General features: G+C 36.1%; 1 protein-coding gene across 2 annotated transcripts; it reads left to right on the top strand.

Moving 5' to 3' along the window:
* Positions 1-2,038: 2,038 nt before the first annotated feature.
* LOC137033732 (interferon-induced protein with tetratricopeptide repeats 5) lies at positions 2,039-15,258 on the top strand. 2 transcript variants are annotated; one of them, XM_067405979.1, is made up of 12 exons: positions 2,039-2,153; positions 2,301-2,402; positions 5,598-6,985; positions 7,833-8,404; positions 8,524-8,591; positions 8,676-8,890; positions 9,056-9,306; positions 9,391-9,534; positions 13,131-13,290; positions 13,534-13,578; positions 13,993-14,037; positions 14,196-15,258. In XM_067405979.1, the coding sequence occupies exons 2-12, from the start codon at positions 2,398-2,400 to the stop codon at positions 14,459-14,461; spliced, it is 3,159 nt and encodes a 1,052-aa protein (XP_067262080.1). In that variant the 5' UTR covers positions 2,039-2,153; positions 2,301-2,397; the 3' UTR covers positions 14,462-15,258. The 2 variants fall into 2 exon arrangements, 1 of the variants encoding a protein (XP_067262080.1); XR_010896876.1 differs by lacking the exons at positions 13,534-13,578; positions 13,993-14,037; positions 14,196-15,258 and adding an exon at positions 11,924-12,049 and having other exon boundaries at positions 13,131-13,268.
* The last annotated feature ends 18 nt before the right edge of the window (positions 15,259-15,276 follow it).

Raw genomic sequence — 15,276 nt, forward strand, 5'->3', positions numbered from 1 at the left:
GGACTGCGGAGTGGCTATAGAAATATCTACAGGTAATACACACTAAATACACGTAGTCAAAGCAATGCTGATAACATTAACAATTTGAGAACAAAGTATAACAACAATAATAATTTGCACAGTTTTACGTGATATAAGCGATTGTTGGTTTTACCATTGGTAGCGCGGTTTATTGTCAGAACAAGTAGCATGTCTGCCACTTTTGTTCTGACCAACAGAGGACAAAAAACGTTACAAATTGTAGTGTTTTTTTCTCAGTTGGTCAGAACAAAAGTGGCAGACATGCTTCTTGTTAAGATTACATTTTCCGGTGAAAAGTCTTATTTTGGTCATACTTCAAGACTACAGCCTGTGATTCCGAAGTACAGTATCCACACCGGTACGGTGACTGACAGTAAACAAACATTAGATTCATCCGCGCTGAGGAACCGTACATTAAAGGAATAGTTCACCCAAAAACGAATTTTTTATGTTTATCTGCTTACCCCCAGGGCATCCAAGATGCAGGTGACTTTGTTTCTTCGGTACATGATGATTTTAACTTCAACGATTGCCTTCTGTCAGTCGTATAATGCATGTTTTTTTTTACTCTTATAGATTGTGTTGCCATTGACACGCATTATACGGCTGACAGACAGAAAATCATCATGTACTGAAGAAACAAGTGAAATTAAATTAAGGACATGCATCGGAAAAAATGTTAATGCGCATTAGTTGAGAGATTTCTTGAGAAAATTTGCCATGTACTGTACCTGATATATCACAGTATATATACAGTATCCAAAATAATTGATACTGAATCGAATTGCAAGCTTGTGAATCAGAATGCATAACTATGACAGACTGGCAGGAAATTATGCAAAACAGAAAACAAATTCTACAGTAGGGCATGTAGACTTTGACATAGGCTACTGATAAGCCTCATCTTTCCATTATTGTTATATTTGCAACCTGCATTTTTAAATGTTCATTGAAAATTGCCAGCTGATAAACCCCCGGGAACGCGATCACGGGGCCCCCTCCTGGGCCCGGTTTTTCAAAAGTAATCCACTAGGATTTTGGATAACGGATTGGATCAAATCTTGAAAATGTGTTTTTCAAAAGAAAAAACGGATTACATAATCGGATTAGATCACTTAATCCAATCTTGGTTTTGATCCGGATCAAACCTTTAGTTTGGGTTTTTCAGAACTTTTTTGTAGGATTTGGATCACTTTGATCCAAAAAAACAGGATTATCCTGATCCCAACAGGGGGTAGGATTTCAAGGTGGATTCCAGGAGGAAAATGTAGTAAAACTTTAAAACTAGTCAAAAAATACAACATTTTTATCATGTAATATACATACACATTTTTATCTTGCTCTTGATTAGTTTAACTGTTAAAGTAATAAATTAAATGCAGACATTAGTCTACATATTTAGCCTTTCGGTAACCTACTCTAAAGTAAAAAGAAATTTTGGTGCCATAAAACAATCCCTAAACAGCTGTAAATATCCAACAAAAATATATTTAATTCAAAACCCATATTCTTTCTATCAACATGTCCCTTTAGGGCCTCCGTAGAGCACTGGAAATCCAGATTTGGTGATCCTGAAAAGTTCCTATCCGGATCAGATTGATCCAATCCGATGTTGCTTTAAAAAACTGGCTCCAAAAGTAAGCTGGATTACGTGATCACGGATCGCAAAAAAAGGATTACTAAATCCGGATCAATTTTATCCGTATTAAACCTTTTGAAAAACCGGGCCCTGGAGATTTGCTTAGGGCCACCAATAACCTAAACACGCCACTGGGTTTGCATGTAAACGGGGAAAACCGGTTATTTCAATAAGATGATATTTGTCAGCTTACTGGTGTTGTGAACGCAATTCAACTAAACTTAATTTAAAACACCAAATGATCATGTAATGGGATAAAATAGCTTCTCTTCCCTTCAAATGTGCAAATGCATCCAGTTTGTTAGCAACACAACAACAACAAAAGTTTATTAGAGACAGCGCATGAGCGTGAATCTCGCGATATCAGCCTTTGATCTCGTAGGTGTCTGATCCATTACGAGAAATGGAAACTATCCGTCTCACTGCATCCGCCTTCTCTCGTCTGAATTCCAGGCAGGGCACGTTTCAAACGAGGCTTACCATATGAACCATGGTAAGACAAAATGCGCTTAAGAATTGATGGTGTAGGCTATTGAATCATTTAAATTTTTTACTTAAAAAAAAAAGTTACAGAAGTGTACCTTTAAAATTGCCAGGTCCAACTGTTCTCAGCTCCACCCTTCATCTGTCATGTTTACAGGTTTCTCATCGGCCCTAAAGAAGTTTCAAACCTATTTGATAACGTCCTGCTCCATTGGTATTTTCATGATTTGATTCTTACTGAAGATGGGCACAAAATGAGGTGGGTTTGTTTGTTGTATTATTGTTGAATGAAATGTTTTATGAACGATATGCATCATGGAAACAAGCGCAGCTAGATACAATCGTCAAACCTTTTCAGAAGGTCTTTGACGTTAACACACTGAAATCTGAATACGTTTTGATTATAGGCTATGTTATATATATATATATATATATATATATAATATAATATAGTATAATATAATATAATGAGGTGATCTTTAGTCATCTCAAGATCAGTTTCTGGGAGTCATGATCCGATTCCAAAACGATTCTTGATCTTAAAAGTCTTAAAAACCTTAAAATCCTTTACATTTACACATCCTTACATAAGTAATTATAAGGCCTACTTTTTTAAAATAATTAAAAATTGAAAAAAAAAAAAAGTAATTAAAACAATTGTATGGATTACAAATATCGCTAAAAATATGTTATCATGGATCATGTCAGTTATTATTGCTCCATCTGCCATTTTTCTCTATTGTCCTTGCTTGCATACCTGCATAAAGTCTGTTGATTTGGCTGTGCAGCTCCAGACGTTAATACTGGCTTGTCTAATGCCTTGAACATGGGCTGGCATATGCAAATATTGGGGCCGTACATATTAATGATCCCGACTGTTGCGTCACAGTCGGTGTTATGTTGAGATTCGCCTGTTCTTCAGAGGTCTTTTGCACAAATCAAATTTACATAAGAAGGAGGAAACAATGGTGTTTGAGACTCACTGTATGTCATTTCCACGTACAGAACTCTAATTATTTAATATCTATGCCGAGGTAAATTCAATTTTCAATTCTAGGGCACCTTTAAGTTTTTTTATCAGTTTAATTTTATCAGTTTAGGACACAACAAATAAAAACACCATGGCGCAAATTTAAATGTATGCTAGAAGTACTTTTTAAATTAATAATTAAAAATAAGTATAACATAATAAGTATTAGCAGCCTATTATAAATAAAAAGTAGAATGTAATTATAATAAATATAAGTAGGCTACAATAAATAAAAAAATCAGTATTCTTTAAAAAAATAAATTGAAATTATGCAAACTGATGACTCTAACAAACGCACAGACTATTGATTAACATCCTCTGATAGTTACAGTAGGACTGTCTTAAACAATTTATAAGTTTTCATACAAAAATTATGGAGAAAATGAAATACCATGAAAATAGTGTAAGTTATGATTTTTCCCCATTAGCCTAGTTAGTTTTGTATCAAATAAAATGTGATTTTCGGTGATCAGGATCTGGCGTGTGTCCTATAAGTGGTTACACAAGCTGTTGTCTGCTGCATTTTTATTTCCGCTCAGGCATTTTACATTAAAATTTGAACCTGAATGTGGATTTATTCAAGAAATTGAATGGCAACATTTATGTCAGTAAAGTATATAAATATAGAAATTGTTATACACACACAAAAAATTTAGTTAACTACACTAAAATATCATTTAAAAACGAAAACTATGGAGTCAAATTAATGCCTTAAAGTTTTGCACAAAAATAAAGTTTTGCAAAACAAAAAAAAGAATTGAGCAATAAAAAAATGTTTTGCAAACAAAAATAAAGAATTGCAAAGGAAAAATAAAGTATTGAGCATAAAAAAATAAGTTTTGCAAACAAAAATAATAAATTGCAAAATAAAATAACGTAGTGCAAAAATAAAAATATAATCAATTACAAAAATCAATGGCAGCTGTAATCCTATTTTATCTTTGCCACATATTTTTCATGCTCAAACCTACTAAATCATTTGCAACGCTCATTTTATTCTGTGTTTCAGTCAAGCGTGCGCTCACGATACCGGTTTTCTTTTGCGCTGCACTTTTCTGTGCGGATCTGTTTATGGCACTGGTTTGACGTGGGGGTGGAGTCAAGAAACGGGAGCACGCCCCCGCGAAACACGTCATCGACAGGAGACGCAGATCGCAACAGAACAGATCAAGCATAGAGACAGAGCGCATTTATTAAACAATCCAACTGTCTTCAGGCTGCCTTCTTGTCTTTTCTGACTCATTACAAAAAACAGAACACTGCCTAAAAGGTGCTGTGTGTCAAGGTGCACAGCTAACAAGCTAAAAAACCCAGAAATAAGTTTTTATAAGCTGTCGACCCCAAAAAACGAATGTTTAAGGACACAAAAGTGGATACAGGCAGTGAGACAGAGCGCAACGGGTCATATTACTATAAGAAATGCATTGGAGGGGGTCGTAATCGGCGACAACATATGCTAAACAAACCAACAAAAACAAACCATTCATTATTTTTAACCATGTCAAATAATTATTTCACCTGTCGCCGATTACGTTCCCCTCTAATGTGTTTCGCGGGGGCGTGCCCCCGTTTCTTGACTCCACCCCCACGTCAAACCAGTGCCATAAAGAGATCCGCACAGAAAAGTGCAGCGCAAAAGAAAACCGGTATCGTGAGCGCACACTTGACTGAAACGCAGAATAAAATGAGCGTTGCAAATGATTTAGTAGGTTTGAGCATGAAAAATATGTGGCAAAGATAAAATAGGATTACAGCTGCCATTGATTTTTGTAATTGATTATATTTTTATTTTTGCACTACTTTATTTTATTTTCCAATGTATTATTTTTGTTTGCAAAACTTATTTTTTCCGCTCAATACTTTATTTTTTCCTTTGCAATTCTTTATTTTTGTTTGCAAAACATTTTTTTATTGCTCAATTCTTTTTTTTGTTTTGCAAAACTTTATTTTTGTGCAAAACTTTAAGGCATTAATTTGACTCCATAGAAAACTTCTGAGTGGTGTGTGTGTATACATGTTATTCTATCCTGGTGGGGACTTCAACTTGAATGCTCACAGACTCATGGGGTCCCCCATGATGGGGACTCGTGTCACCCTGGGGAAACAAGCTTATAAATCATACAGAATGAAGTTGATTTATTTTATTTTTTTAAAATGTAAACATGAAGAAAGATTTCTGTGATGGGTAGGGTTAGTGTAAGGGGATAGAACAAAGTTTGCACGTAAAACAATTATGTCTATGGAGAGTCCCCACAAGGATAGCAAACCAGACGTGTGAGTACCTGTTTTTGTATCATTCATGTGAATGTATCTGAAATGAACTTTGCTCTTTATCTGAAAACTGCGACAAAACTATAGTACATGACTCATATAAATGAAGTGTTTAATCGTTTGTCTCAGATTTCCTTCTTTTTTTTTTTTTAGTTTTGAAGGTGTTTTAAAAACCAAACTGCTTCAGCAGGAGTGCCACTTTACTTGGTCTCTGAGAGAAGAAGACTTTTTTCTCTGTGATTTACTAAGTCGTCTGGAGGAACAGATTAGGCTGGAATCTAGCGAGGCGAGAGTAACACGAGCTTACAGCAGCTTTGGATTTGTTCAGTATCTCTATGGCAATCAGAAAGAAGCTCTCGCAAATCTGCAGATATCAGTGCAGCTCGCAGAGGAACACTACAAAGACTGTGATGAAGTTCTTATTGTTCCCTATGGAGACCTTGCCTGGCTGCATTATCATATGAATGATTTTTCTATATGTCAAGAGTACTTGAGACAGTTAGAGAGGATCCATAGGAAATTTTCCGAAGGATTCACTCATACTGTGGAGGTACTCAGAGAAAAGGGTTGGGTTTTTCTTAAATTCTCTCACAAATACTACAATGCGGCAAAGGAATGCTTTAGACAGGCTCTTGAACTGAATCCTGATGACAGTGATTTAAATACAGGCTATGCTATTGCCCTGGACCGCACGAACAATGAGACCTCTGACCCTTCAGACTCGCCAACAATAGAACAGCTCAGAAGAGCCATAGAGCTGAATCCAGATGATGCTGTTCTGTTAGTGTTGCTAGCACTGAGAATGCTGCATGACAGAGATGATAGCAAGCTGCTCGATACTGCATGGAGGAATGTGATTACGGCACTGCTGAAGTCCCCTGAAAACCCACATGTCTTTAGATACGTAGCAAAATTTTTCCGCAAATTAGGAAACATGGACGCTGCCATTTCTTTACTGGAAAAAGCCCTGCTGCCTTCTCCAAGCTCAGCTTTTATACACCATCAGTTGGCTATGTGTTACAAAAGCAAAAAAATATCCCTGGAAATTAACTATAGGATGCATGGTAAAAAAGAGTCAAATGAAATACAGCAATACCTGCAAAAGTGCATCTATCATCTGGAGAAGGCGATTTCCCTAAAGCCCACTTTCATTTTTGCCATGGCAGATTTAGCACTGCACTACGGACAACTTGGTACAACATGGTACTTCAAGGCTGAGAGACTGTTTGAAGAAGCATTTAAAATTGCTAATGAAAAGCAAGACCTGCAGGCAGTTCATTGTTTTTATGGCCAATACCAGCTCTACAGCAAAAGATCTGAACAACTGGCCATCTATCATTTCATGCAAGGTCTGAGGTTGCAGCCTAAATCAGAGGAAGGCAAGTTGTGTGAGAAGAACCTGAACAAGCTGATTGAAAGGGTGAAAAACTCAAATGACAGCGAGGTGTGTGCTATCCAAGGATTCATTCATGAAGTGAAGGGGGAAAAACTCAAGGCGGAAGAGTTTTATGAGAAAGCCCTAAGAAATGGGCTTGATTTAGGTAAATACATAATTTTATTTTATAAGTTTATGCTTTTGTTTTAGTTAATTTTATTTTTTATATAATTCTTTTATAATTAGAGGTTGGGTTATGTGAAATAGACTGGTATGTTATTTTTTTATTTTTTAAATCCCCAAAGGTATTAGAATGTACACATGCAGGTAAATGTTTTCACAAAAGGCATATGACTTTAAATATTTTCAATATTTCAATATTTCAGATAATCTTGGAGTAAAACTATTTAATAATGTATTAATGGATTTTTTAAACATTATAGTAGACATCTTGAGCATTTATGTTAAAATTAAGACCCATAACCTATTGATTCAGAATGTTGTCGTGTTGTATGAATGTATTAATTATTTTAAACCAACATTTTGACATTTCTTAAAGAAATATGTAGGTGTTGTCCTAATTTTGGCTACCAGTAAGTGCACTGTCACATTCTTCCTACTCTAAAGTGTTTGATTAGTTGATGGCTTCCTGAATCAATAGTTTTTAAAATGGCAAATTTAAACATGATGACACTGTAAAATATATTGTTTAATAAGACTGAACTTCCTTATTAATGCATTAATAATTAATTTGAAGATTACACTTAGGAGTCATTCATGCAAAAATCAAAAGAAGTGTTTTCATTTTCAGTGTTAAGAACTTTGACACAGTTTTAGGATAGCATGACATTAACATTGTAATGATAATCATTGTCTATATTGTCACAATCATTGATCGTCATTTGTCACTGGCCATATGTGGAATTAAGAGAGATTTTATTTTCCTTAAAAAAGGAAAGCCTTTAAATGAGCCTTTGTAACATCTCATTCATACAAATGTTTGTTTTTCTTAGGTGAAAGCTGTCTTTTTACAGAGATGAGGATTTGGCTCATGAGTTTCAGTGAAACAGAAAAACCTGTTTTAAACCTGATTTTTGATGGAGGAAGTTATGATGAAGTTGGCAGTGGCAGGCTTAAGAGTTTCAAAGGTTCAATGAACAAGAAGATTGTGCACTTGGTTGATATTGATGTTTGCAATGCCAAGAGGATTCTTAGATGGGAAAAGCTGGCTCCTGGGCCTCATGCCATTCTGCTTGCATTTGATGGCCAATTCACAGACCAGACCAAAGAGATTCTTGAAAATTTAGAGTTTCTGGGAGAGAAATTTTGGAATCACGTCATTGTAGTGTTTACAGAGGGAGACTGTAGTATAAACGAATATACTGGAGCTCAGAAAAGCGTATTGGAGTGGCTTCATGAAAAATGTGGACACAGAACCTACATCTGTGGCTCTGAACCAGAAAGTACAAAAAGGAGAGGGCTGTCAAAGAAGATACAGAGGATGATCAGAGGAAATAATTCAATGCATCTGGTATTACCAGAAATTTCAGATGGAGATTCTCAGTCCCCTTCAGACCTTTTAAGGGTAAATCACTGATTCATTTCTATAAAAAAAAAAAAGATCTCTTTGTAAATGCAAATATGGTTTTATAATTTTATGTCTAATTTGACAATACAATTACAATGCACTTTTTATTTTCACAGAAGCTAGATGTAAAAGATTACTTGTTCACTCCTGAGGTCATCCTTCAGGAGGGGCAAAATAAATACAGGTACTGTACTATATCATCAAACAGGTGAAGCAAACTATTTGAGTGTATCAGTTTGCAATTATATTTGATATTTCTTTGAAACAGGTTACAGAGCAGCCATGCAGGCTGGTTCCATTGTGAGTTCACAAAGCTTGGTTTTAACATGAAGGGTGAAGGGGAGGTGCTGTACAGCACTGTTCTTCAGGACAATGACTGTCCAATCCCTGCCAACCATTACCAAGCAGGACCCCTGTATGATATCAAATGTGTTCAGGGTGAGCTGTCTCAACTCAGTCTACCTCACTGTGAGACCTCCATTGGTGAGTTGGCAATCTAATAAACATTATGAGAGATACTGAATGTAATCTGCGAATAATGCAAAGTGCAAAAAAAAAATTTAACATATAAAAACATAACACTACATTGTTTAAATTTTCTAAATGTAAAAGACGTATAGCAAAATTATTTTCTGATTATTATTTCAGAGGAAGCCTACCACTTCATGTCAGTTATACATTACTCTGATCAGATTGTTGACATTCTGAAACCTCAGAATATCACAAGCACACATGTTACAGTGAGCATCCCAGGAACGTCAAGGTTTTTTATTTCCAAAATACAGAACTGGTTTACAGGTGATTGGTCTAAGACTTATGGCCAAGTGATGCTGTTCTACTTAAAGGAAACACATAGGCTGCACGTGTTTCTACAACCACGCAATGTGGATCCCAAAGAAGTATGTTTTTGAGTTACTGTACTAATTTTTCACCTTATTTTGTCCGACTTTATAAACAAATGACATTTTCTGTTTTTTTTTCAGGTGAGAAAATGTAATAAAGATTATACACTAATCCAGTCAGCTTGTGAATGCATGCTCACATTTAACTGTGAGTACAGCATGTCCTGTGATCCTGTTGAGGAACATGAACTTTCAGAGAGGCCAGTATCAACGATACAACCGCCGGTCAGTATGGTTCAGAATTAAAATAAGGCATAGTGAACATGACGAAGATGTGAGATTTCTCAAAGCATTTACATTTTCTAATGAATCATGATAGGGGCGTCATGTATCAAATACCCTATTTCCAGAAAAATTGGCACATTTTATAAAATGCAGTCAAATCATGAATTCGTGCTTTGTTAATTCTCTTTATTTAACTGACAAAATAAAAAAAATAAATAAAAAAAAAAAGTTGGGAAAGAGGCTAAATAAAATTGAAAAGATTATTACCAGAGTCATCATCACAGACACTATAACAGTGTCTGGTCTTGTTGTTCGATGCTGAACTTACCTGACTACCTACCTGTGGATAATTTCTTGGTTATACCGTCTCGAACTGTCCAGTCTTCAGTCATCCTTCAGTCTACAGACTCAGAGCATCTCCCAGCCATCCCATTCAGTCTTCTCTTCACTCCTTCTGCAACGCGTGATTTATTTATTTTTTTCTCCCCCAAACCAGAGCGGAAATCCCGCCCTGCAACCAATTTCATTGGCCGCTGAACTGGTTTGGGGAAAAATCATGCATCTGCAACAGATAAGAACTCACCTCACTGCCAGTATCACCAGTTACTCACCTTGTGTTCAATAAACTCTGTTTGGATATTTCCTGTGTTTGCATTCTTCTGTTCTGTGACAGAAGACCAGACTAACATGCAACACGAAGCAGATCCCTGCGATACTGGCAGTCTGTTTGCTGATTTAATCCAAGTGATTCGTAACTTCATACAACCGCTAGTCACTTCTTCTTTGACATCTGCCTCTGCAAGTCATGGCCCAACCAGTGACATACGTTGGTGAGGCAGAGGAATGCAGTGTGTTTCTGCTGCAATGTACATTGTTCTTTGAAATGCAACCACATCTTTTCCCTAATGACCGTGCGAGGTTCGCACACATTTTCTCGCTGTTAACAGGCCAAGCATTGCAATGGGCACAATCTATCTGGGATCCATCTCATAGTCTGTCTTCCAGGGCTTCATGAACAAGGTGTTCCAGGAATTCCTCCATTTCGCCATCGTCTATATTGACCACATCCTCATATTTTCCCGGAATTTCCTTCCGATTTGCAAATTTCTACAGGAGATTCATCCATAACTTCGGTACCACTCAGTTCACCACTCACTTCCCTGCTTTGCAATGGGCCCAAGTCTCTGCTGTCAGCATTCCAGCAACTGAAGACCGCCTTCTGTACAGCTCCTATCCTGATCCATCTAGATCCAAAACTCTCCTTCATCATCAAGGTTGATGCCTTTAACTCGATTTCACTGTGACGTACTGACCTGGGCGAATCCCTTGCAGTTCCAAACTGCTCCACCACTTCCCAGGAAGTCTCCCAACTGGCCACCAGTAACAGTTGAAAATTAGCAAAAGTCCCACGGCGTTTTCCTCAGGGTAAACATTTGCTTCTCCCTGTTCCATGTCGACCATGGTCCCACATAAATATTGACTTCCAACTTCTTAGAGTTGGTGTTTAACTTCTGGATATCATCCACAATAAAATGGCTAGACTGGAAGATACAGGAAATCACATATCTGCGGTGGTAACGTACCTGTACAATCCTGTCTCGAACTGTCCAGTCTTCTGTTTTCTTCAGTCTTCAGCATCAGTGCATCGTCCAGTCATCCGGTTTGCTATTCACCTCTACTCACTATCTGCAACAGATGATAACTGTCACTTCTTTGCCAGTATCAACACACTGATCCATTACTCACCTTGTTTCTCATCTGGTGTTGCAATAAACTCTGTTTTGATATTACCTGTGGTTGCATTTTTCTGTTTAGTGACACTACCATACATAATATTATGAAAAGATTCTCAGGGAATCCAGAGATGTCCATGTAGGGGAAGGCAGGAAACCTCTGTTGAATGTGTGTGTGACCTTCAAATCCTCAGATGGCACTGCATGAGAAACTGTCATGCTGCTGTGTTAAATATAGCCACATGGGCTCTGGAGTACTTTGGAAAAGTGTTGTCACTTAACAACCTGCCGCTGCATCAAGAAAAGCAAACTGTATCTCTGTTATGCTAGGAGAAAGCTATACATCAGTTCTTTGCAGAGATGGTGCAGAGTTCTCTGGGCCCAAACTCATCTCAGATGGTCCAAAAGACAGTGGAAATGTGTGCTGTGGTCAGATGAGTCCACATTTCAGCTTGTTTTTGAAAGAGACCATCCAGACTTTCATCAGGTTCAAAAGCCTGTCATGGTATGGGGGTGCATTAGTGCAACCAGCATGGATGACTTGCTTATGTGTTAAGGAATCATTGACATGGAGGTGTATTTTGGGATTATACAGAGGCATATATTAATACATCTCTGTATAATCCCAAATGCCCCAATGTACTATATAATTTCAGTCGAAGAAGTCGTGGCCTAATGGTTGGAGAGTCAGACTGGTAACCTGAAGGTTGTGGGTTCAACTCTCAATACTGGCTGGACATGACTGCCCCAATCTCTTTCCGGTCGCCACAGCACTGCTCCGGGTGTGTGTGTTCACTACTCTTTTCTGTTAATGTGTGTGTGTTGGATGTGTTAAATGCAGAGGAAAAAATCTGAGTATGGGTTACTGTTACCATACTTGTCCTTCACATGTCACTTTTACTTTTTTTAAAAAATGTGTTAATCAGTTTCTTGTTAGTTAATAGAAGTTACCACTAGAATGTTAATATTGCGTAACTCATTTGTTCGTTATTCATTAATGACCGAAAAGTATTCTAAAGTTTTAAAATTTGTTTATATTTACAAAAATCAATTAGATTGGTCAGTGAAAACATTGGAAATCTTTTCTTTGTACTTTTGTCAGTTAAATAAAGGTTCTTGATTTTATTGCATTTTACACTATGATTTTACAGTATATATAACTTTTCTGAAAATGGAGTTTCAGTTTATCTACCTTTGTCTATTCTCATAAATGTTTTGAAATTATACATAGCATCTAAAACCTCAAGGTTTTTTACCTCCTTTTCAAAACTGTCAATGGACTTTCCACCACTGCACATTTTGTGTGTCTCCCTCATCGATCACACCCAATGCAGTCTCTACTGAAGAGCTGATGAGTTGAATCAAGTGTGTTAGATGAGGGAGACATACAAAGTGCAATGGTGGTACATTTTATACATTCACCTCTACTCAACAATTTAGCTTATCATACGCTACCGGTAAAGTTTAGTCACAATTACTGACTCTTTATTATTAGGCCTACTATTTTTCACATTTTTGACAGTAAAGTTTAATAATCTCACTTCTGCACACTCCTTCACTTTTCCTTCACTGTCCAATCTAGTTCACCAGGTTTAGTGTACAAACTGATATCTACACACAGTTTATATTGGTCTAAAACTAATTTGAATCCTTTTAATGTCTTTATATCAAAACTTATTTCTGAGAAATGATCACCTGGTCCTTTAAAACCTCATTTTTCATCTGACAAATGTTTTTAGGTCTATGTAATGCATGTCATCTTAAATCAAATCAGCAGTAACAAACAATATTTCTAACCTTGAGTCTTGTACAGTAGTGCCTTTTAATCTTTAACCTCATTATCCCTCTCTTTTCTTTTTTAAGTACACAAAACTTCGCTGTGCAAAGCAGTGGAAACATTACTATCCAACGTTTGACATTAAGTTACCAAATGGTGTGATGAATGTGGGATTACGCCTCAAAAAGAAAAAACCCAAGAAAAGAGAGGTTAAAGTTGATTGGAGCCTTGACATAGCACTGGCAGGTAAGATCCTTTAGTGTTTGTGTGTTACTGGAACTGTAGAAAGGTTTAGGGAGTAAATAACTGACAGTCACCATCAAAGAAATACTCTTTAAATATACATATAGACTGCAACTATACGAGTACAATATAATGTAAAAGCTGAATGAATTGTTTAACGATTTTCATTTAAATCAAGGGATTTATATTTACTGTTAATCTCTAAAGAGATGAAAATGAAGACATTACAAACTTTTTCTCTTTCAGACTATACAGCAGAAAACAGCAGACTGAACCCATCAACCGATAAGCGTAAGCAAATAAATTTAACACAATCTTAGCTATTTTATTTACATTTGCTATTTGTATCCCACTTGTACGAGTGAGTCATTCATTCAAAACCTATGGTTTTCATTCGGTTTTAACGTTTTATTTTCACACAAGCACAAGTTTGAAAACATAAGTTCACTGTGACATGCTGACCTTTGTCTGCCTTGATAAATCTTCTAAATAAGACCCTGTACTGTTTGTGTGTTTCTAGGGTTGTAGAAAGGTTTAAGAAGTAAATAACCAACAGTAATTACCATCAAAGACTTTGGATACTCTTTATTTGTTCAATATATATGCTAGACTGCAACAATATGAGCACTAAGTCAATGGATTTATATTTACGGTTAATTTCTAAAGAGTTGAAAATGAAGACATTACCAACTTTTTATCTTACAGACTATACAGCAGAAAACAGCGGACTGAACCTATCCGATGAGCAGCGTAAGCACATGCATTTAACAATCTTATAGCCATTTTATTTACATTCAAATGAGCTATTATTTATTTTATTTTTTTAATGCAGCGGAAATTAATATCTTTGCATCTCACAAAAATTTGAAAATACTATATTGTTAATGATTGATGACTACATTCTACAGGTGTGTCCTTTCTGAAACTCAACAGAACAGTTCTTGTCCGAAGGGTGAGAAACATTAATGCCATTTTAGATGACCTTGTTGACGTCATTGCAGACGAACTGTCGAGTGAAATCAAAGCAATGGCGACACCTGAGGAAAAATTTAGGACGATCTTTGAGATCACAGAAAAACAAGGGTTTTCATCACAACTGATATTTTTCAACTCGCTTTACGAAGCCGAAAAAGCTCTTATAGAAGACATACTAATGAGAACAGACAATAACTAAAGCTACAAATGCTTGAAGAGATGAAGAGAAACTGAACAGGAAAATGTAATTTATGCTCAAACTCCTTCTGTAACATTTGTCAAAGAATTGTTATATTGTCATTGATGAGTGAACCTGACAGTCCTTTAATATTAATACTGCTTTACCATGTAATGTGAGAATGTATAGGTTGTGATGACAGTCCAATAAGATCCCCTGTTACCTGTAAATAAATGCAAGTTATCAGTAATTATTTCAGAAGTCGAAGTGAAATTTAGAAATATAATATCTTCCATTTCCTATTTTGCTTGAATATAAATAAGTGCTGTAAGATTCTTTAAAAGATAAATGTTGATAGTTCATATGTATATCAAGTTTAAATGATGTGTAAACTGCTGAGAATGTGTTTTTATAAGCAGTTTGTTTCAAATATTTTGCATTATTATTTGTAATTGAAACACAACTGATCTACCTGTTATTTTGTGGGACATTGTGAAATATGGTTTATTAAATATCAATACATTTAAAAAAAAAATTCTCATTAATATTGTTGATAGATAAATGTTTAATTTGTAAATGCAGATGTTTGATGACTGTCCCACTGTACTGAGGGTCCTCAAGGCAATAACTTGTTTTTTTTTTAAACATACGGTTTACCCTTTTTTGTGTGTATTTTCTAACCTTTATTGTTGTTGTATAACCTGTGCATGTTGCTTGAATATTTTGGTGAGTCGTGACATGACGTGTTTTTGTTGTATTGTTATACAGCTCACAACTCTAACCTATCACCGGTAAGTTCAATACAATAAAAAACTCAATTACCCATGAACCTCTTG

The sequence above is a fragment of the Chanodichthys erythropterus genome, chromosome 13 (assembly GCF_024489055.1).
Source record: "Chanodichthys erythropterus isolate Z2021 chromosome 13, ASM2448905v1, whole genome shotgun sequence".
Classification (NCBI taxonomy): domain Eukaryota; kingdom Metazoa; phylum Chordata; class Actinopteri; order Cypriniformes; family Xenocyprididae; genus Chanodichthys; species Chanodichthys erythropterus.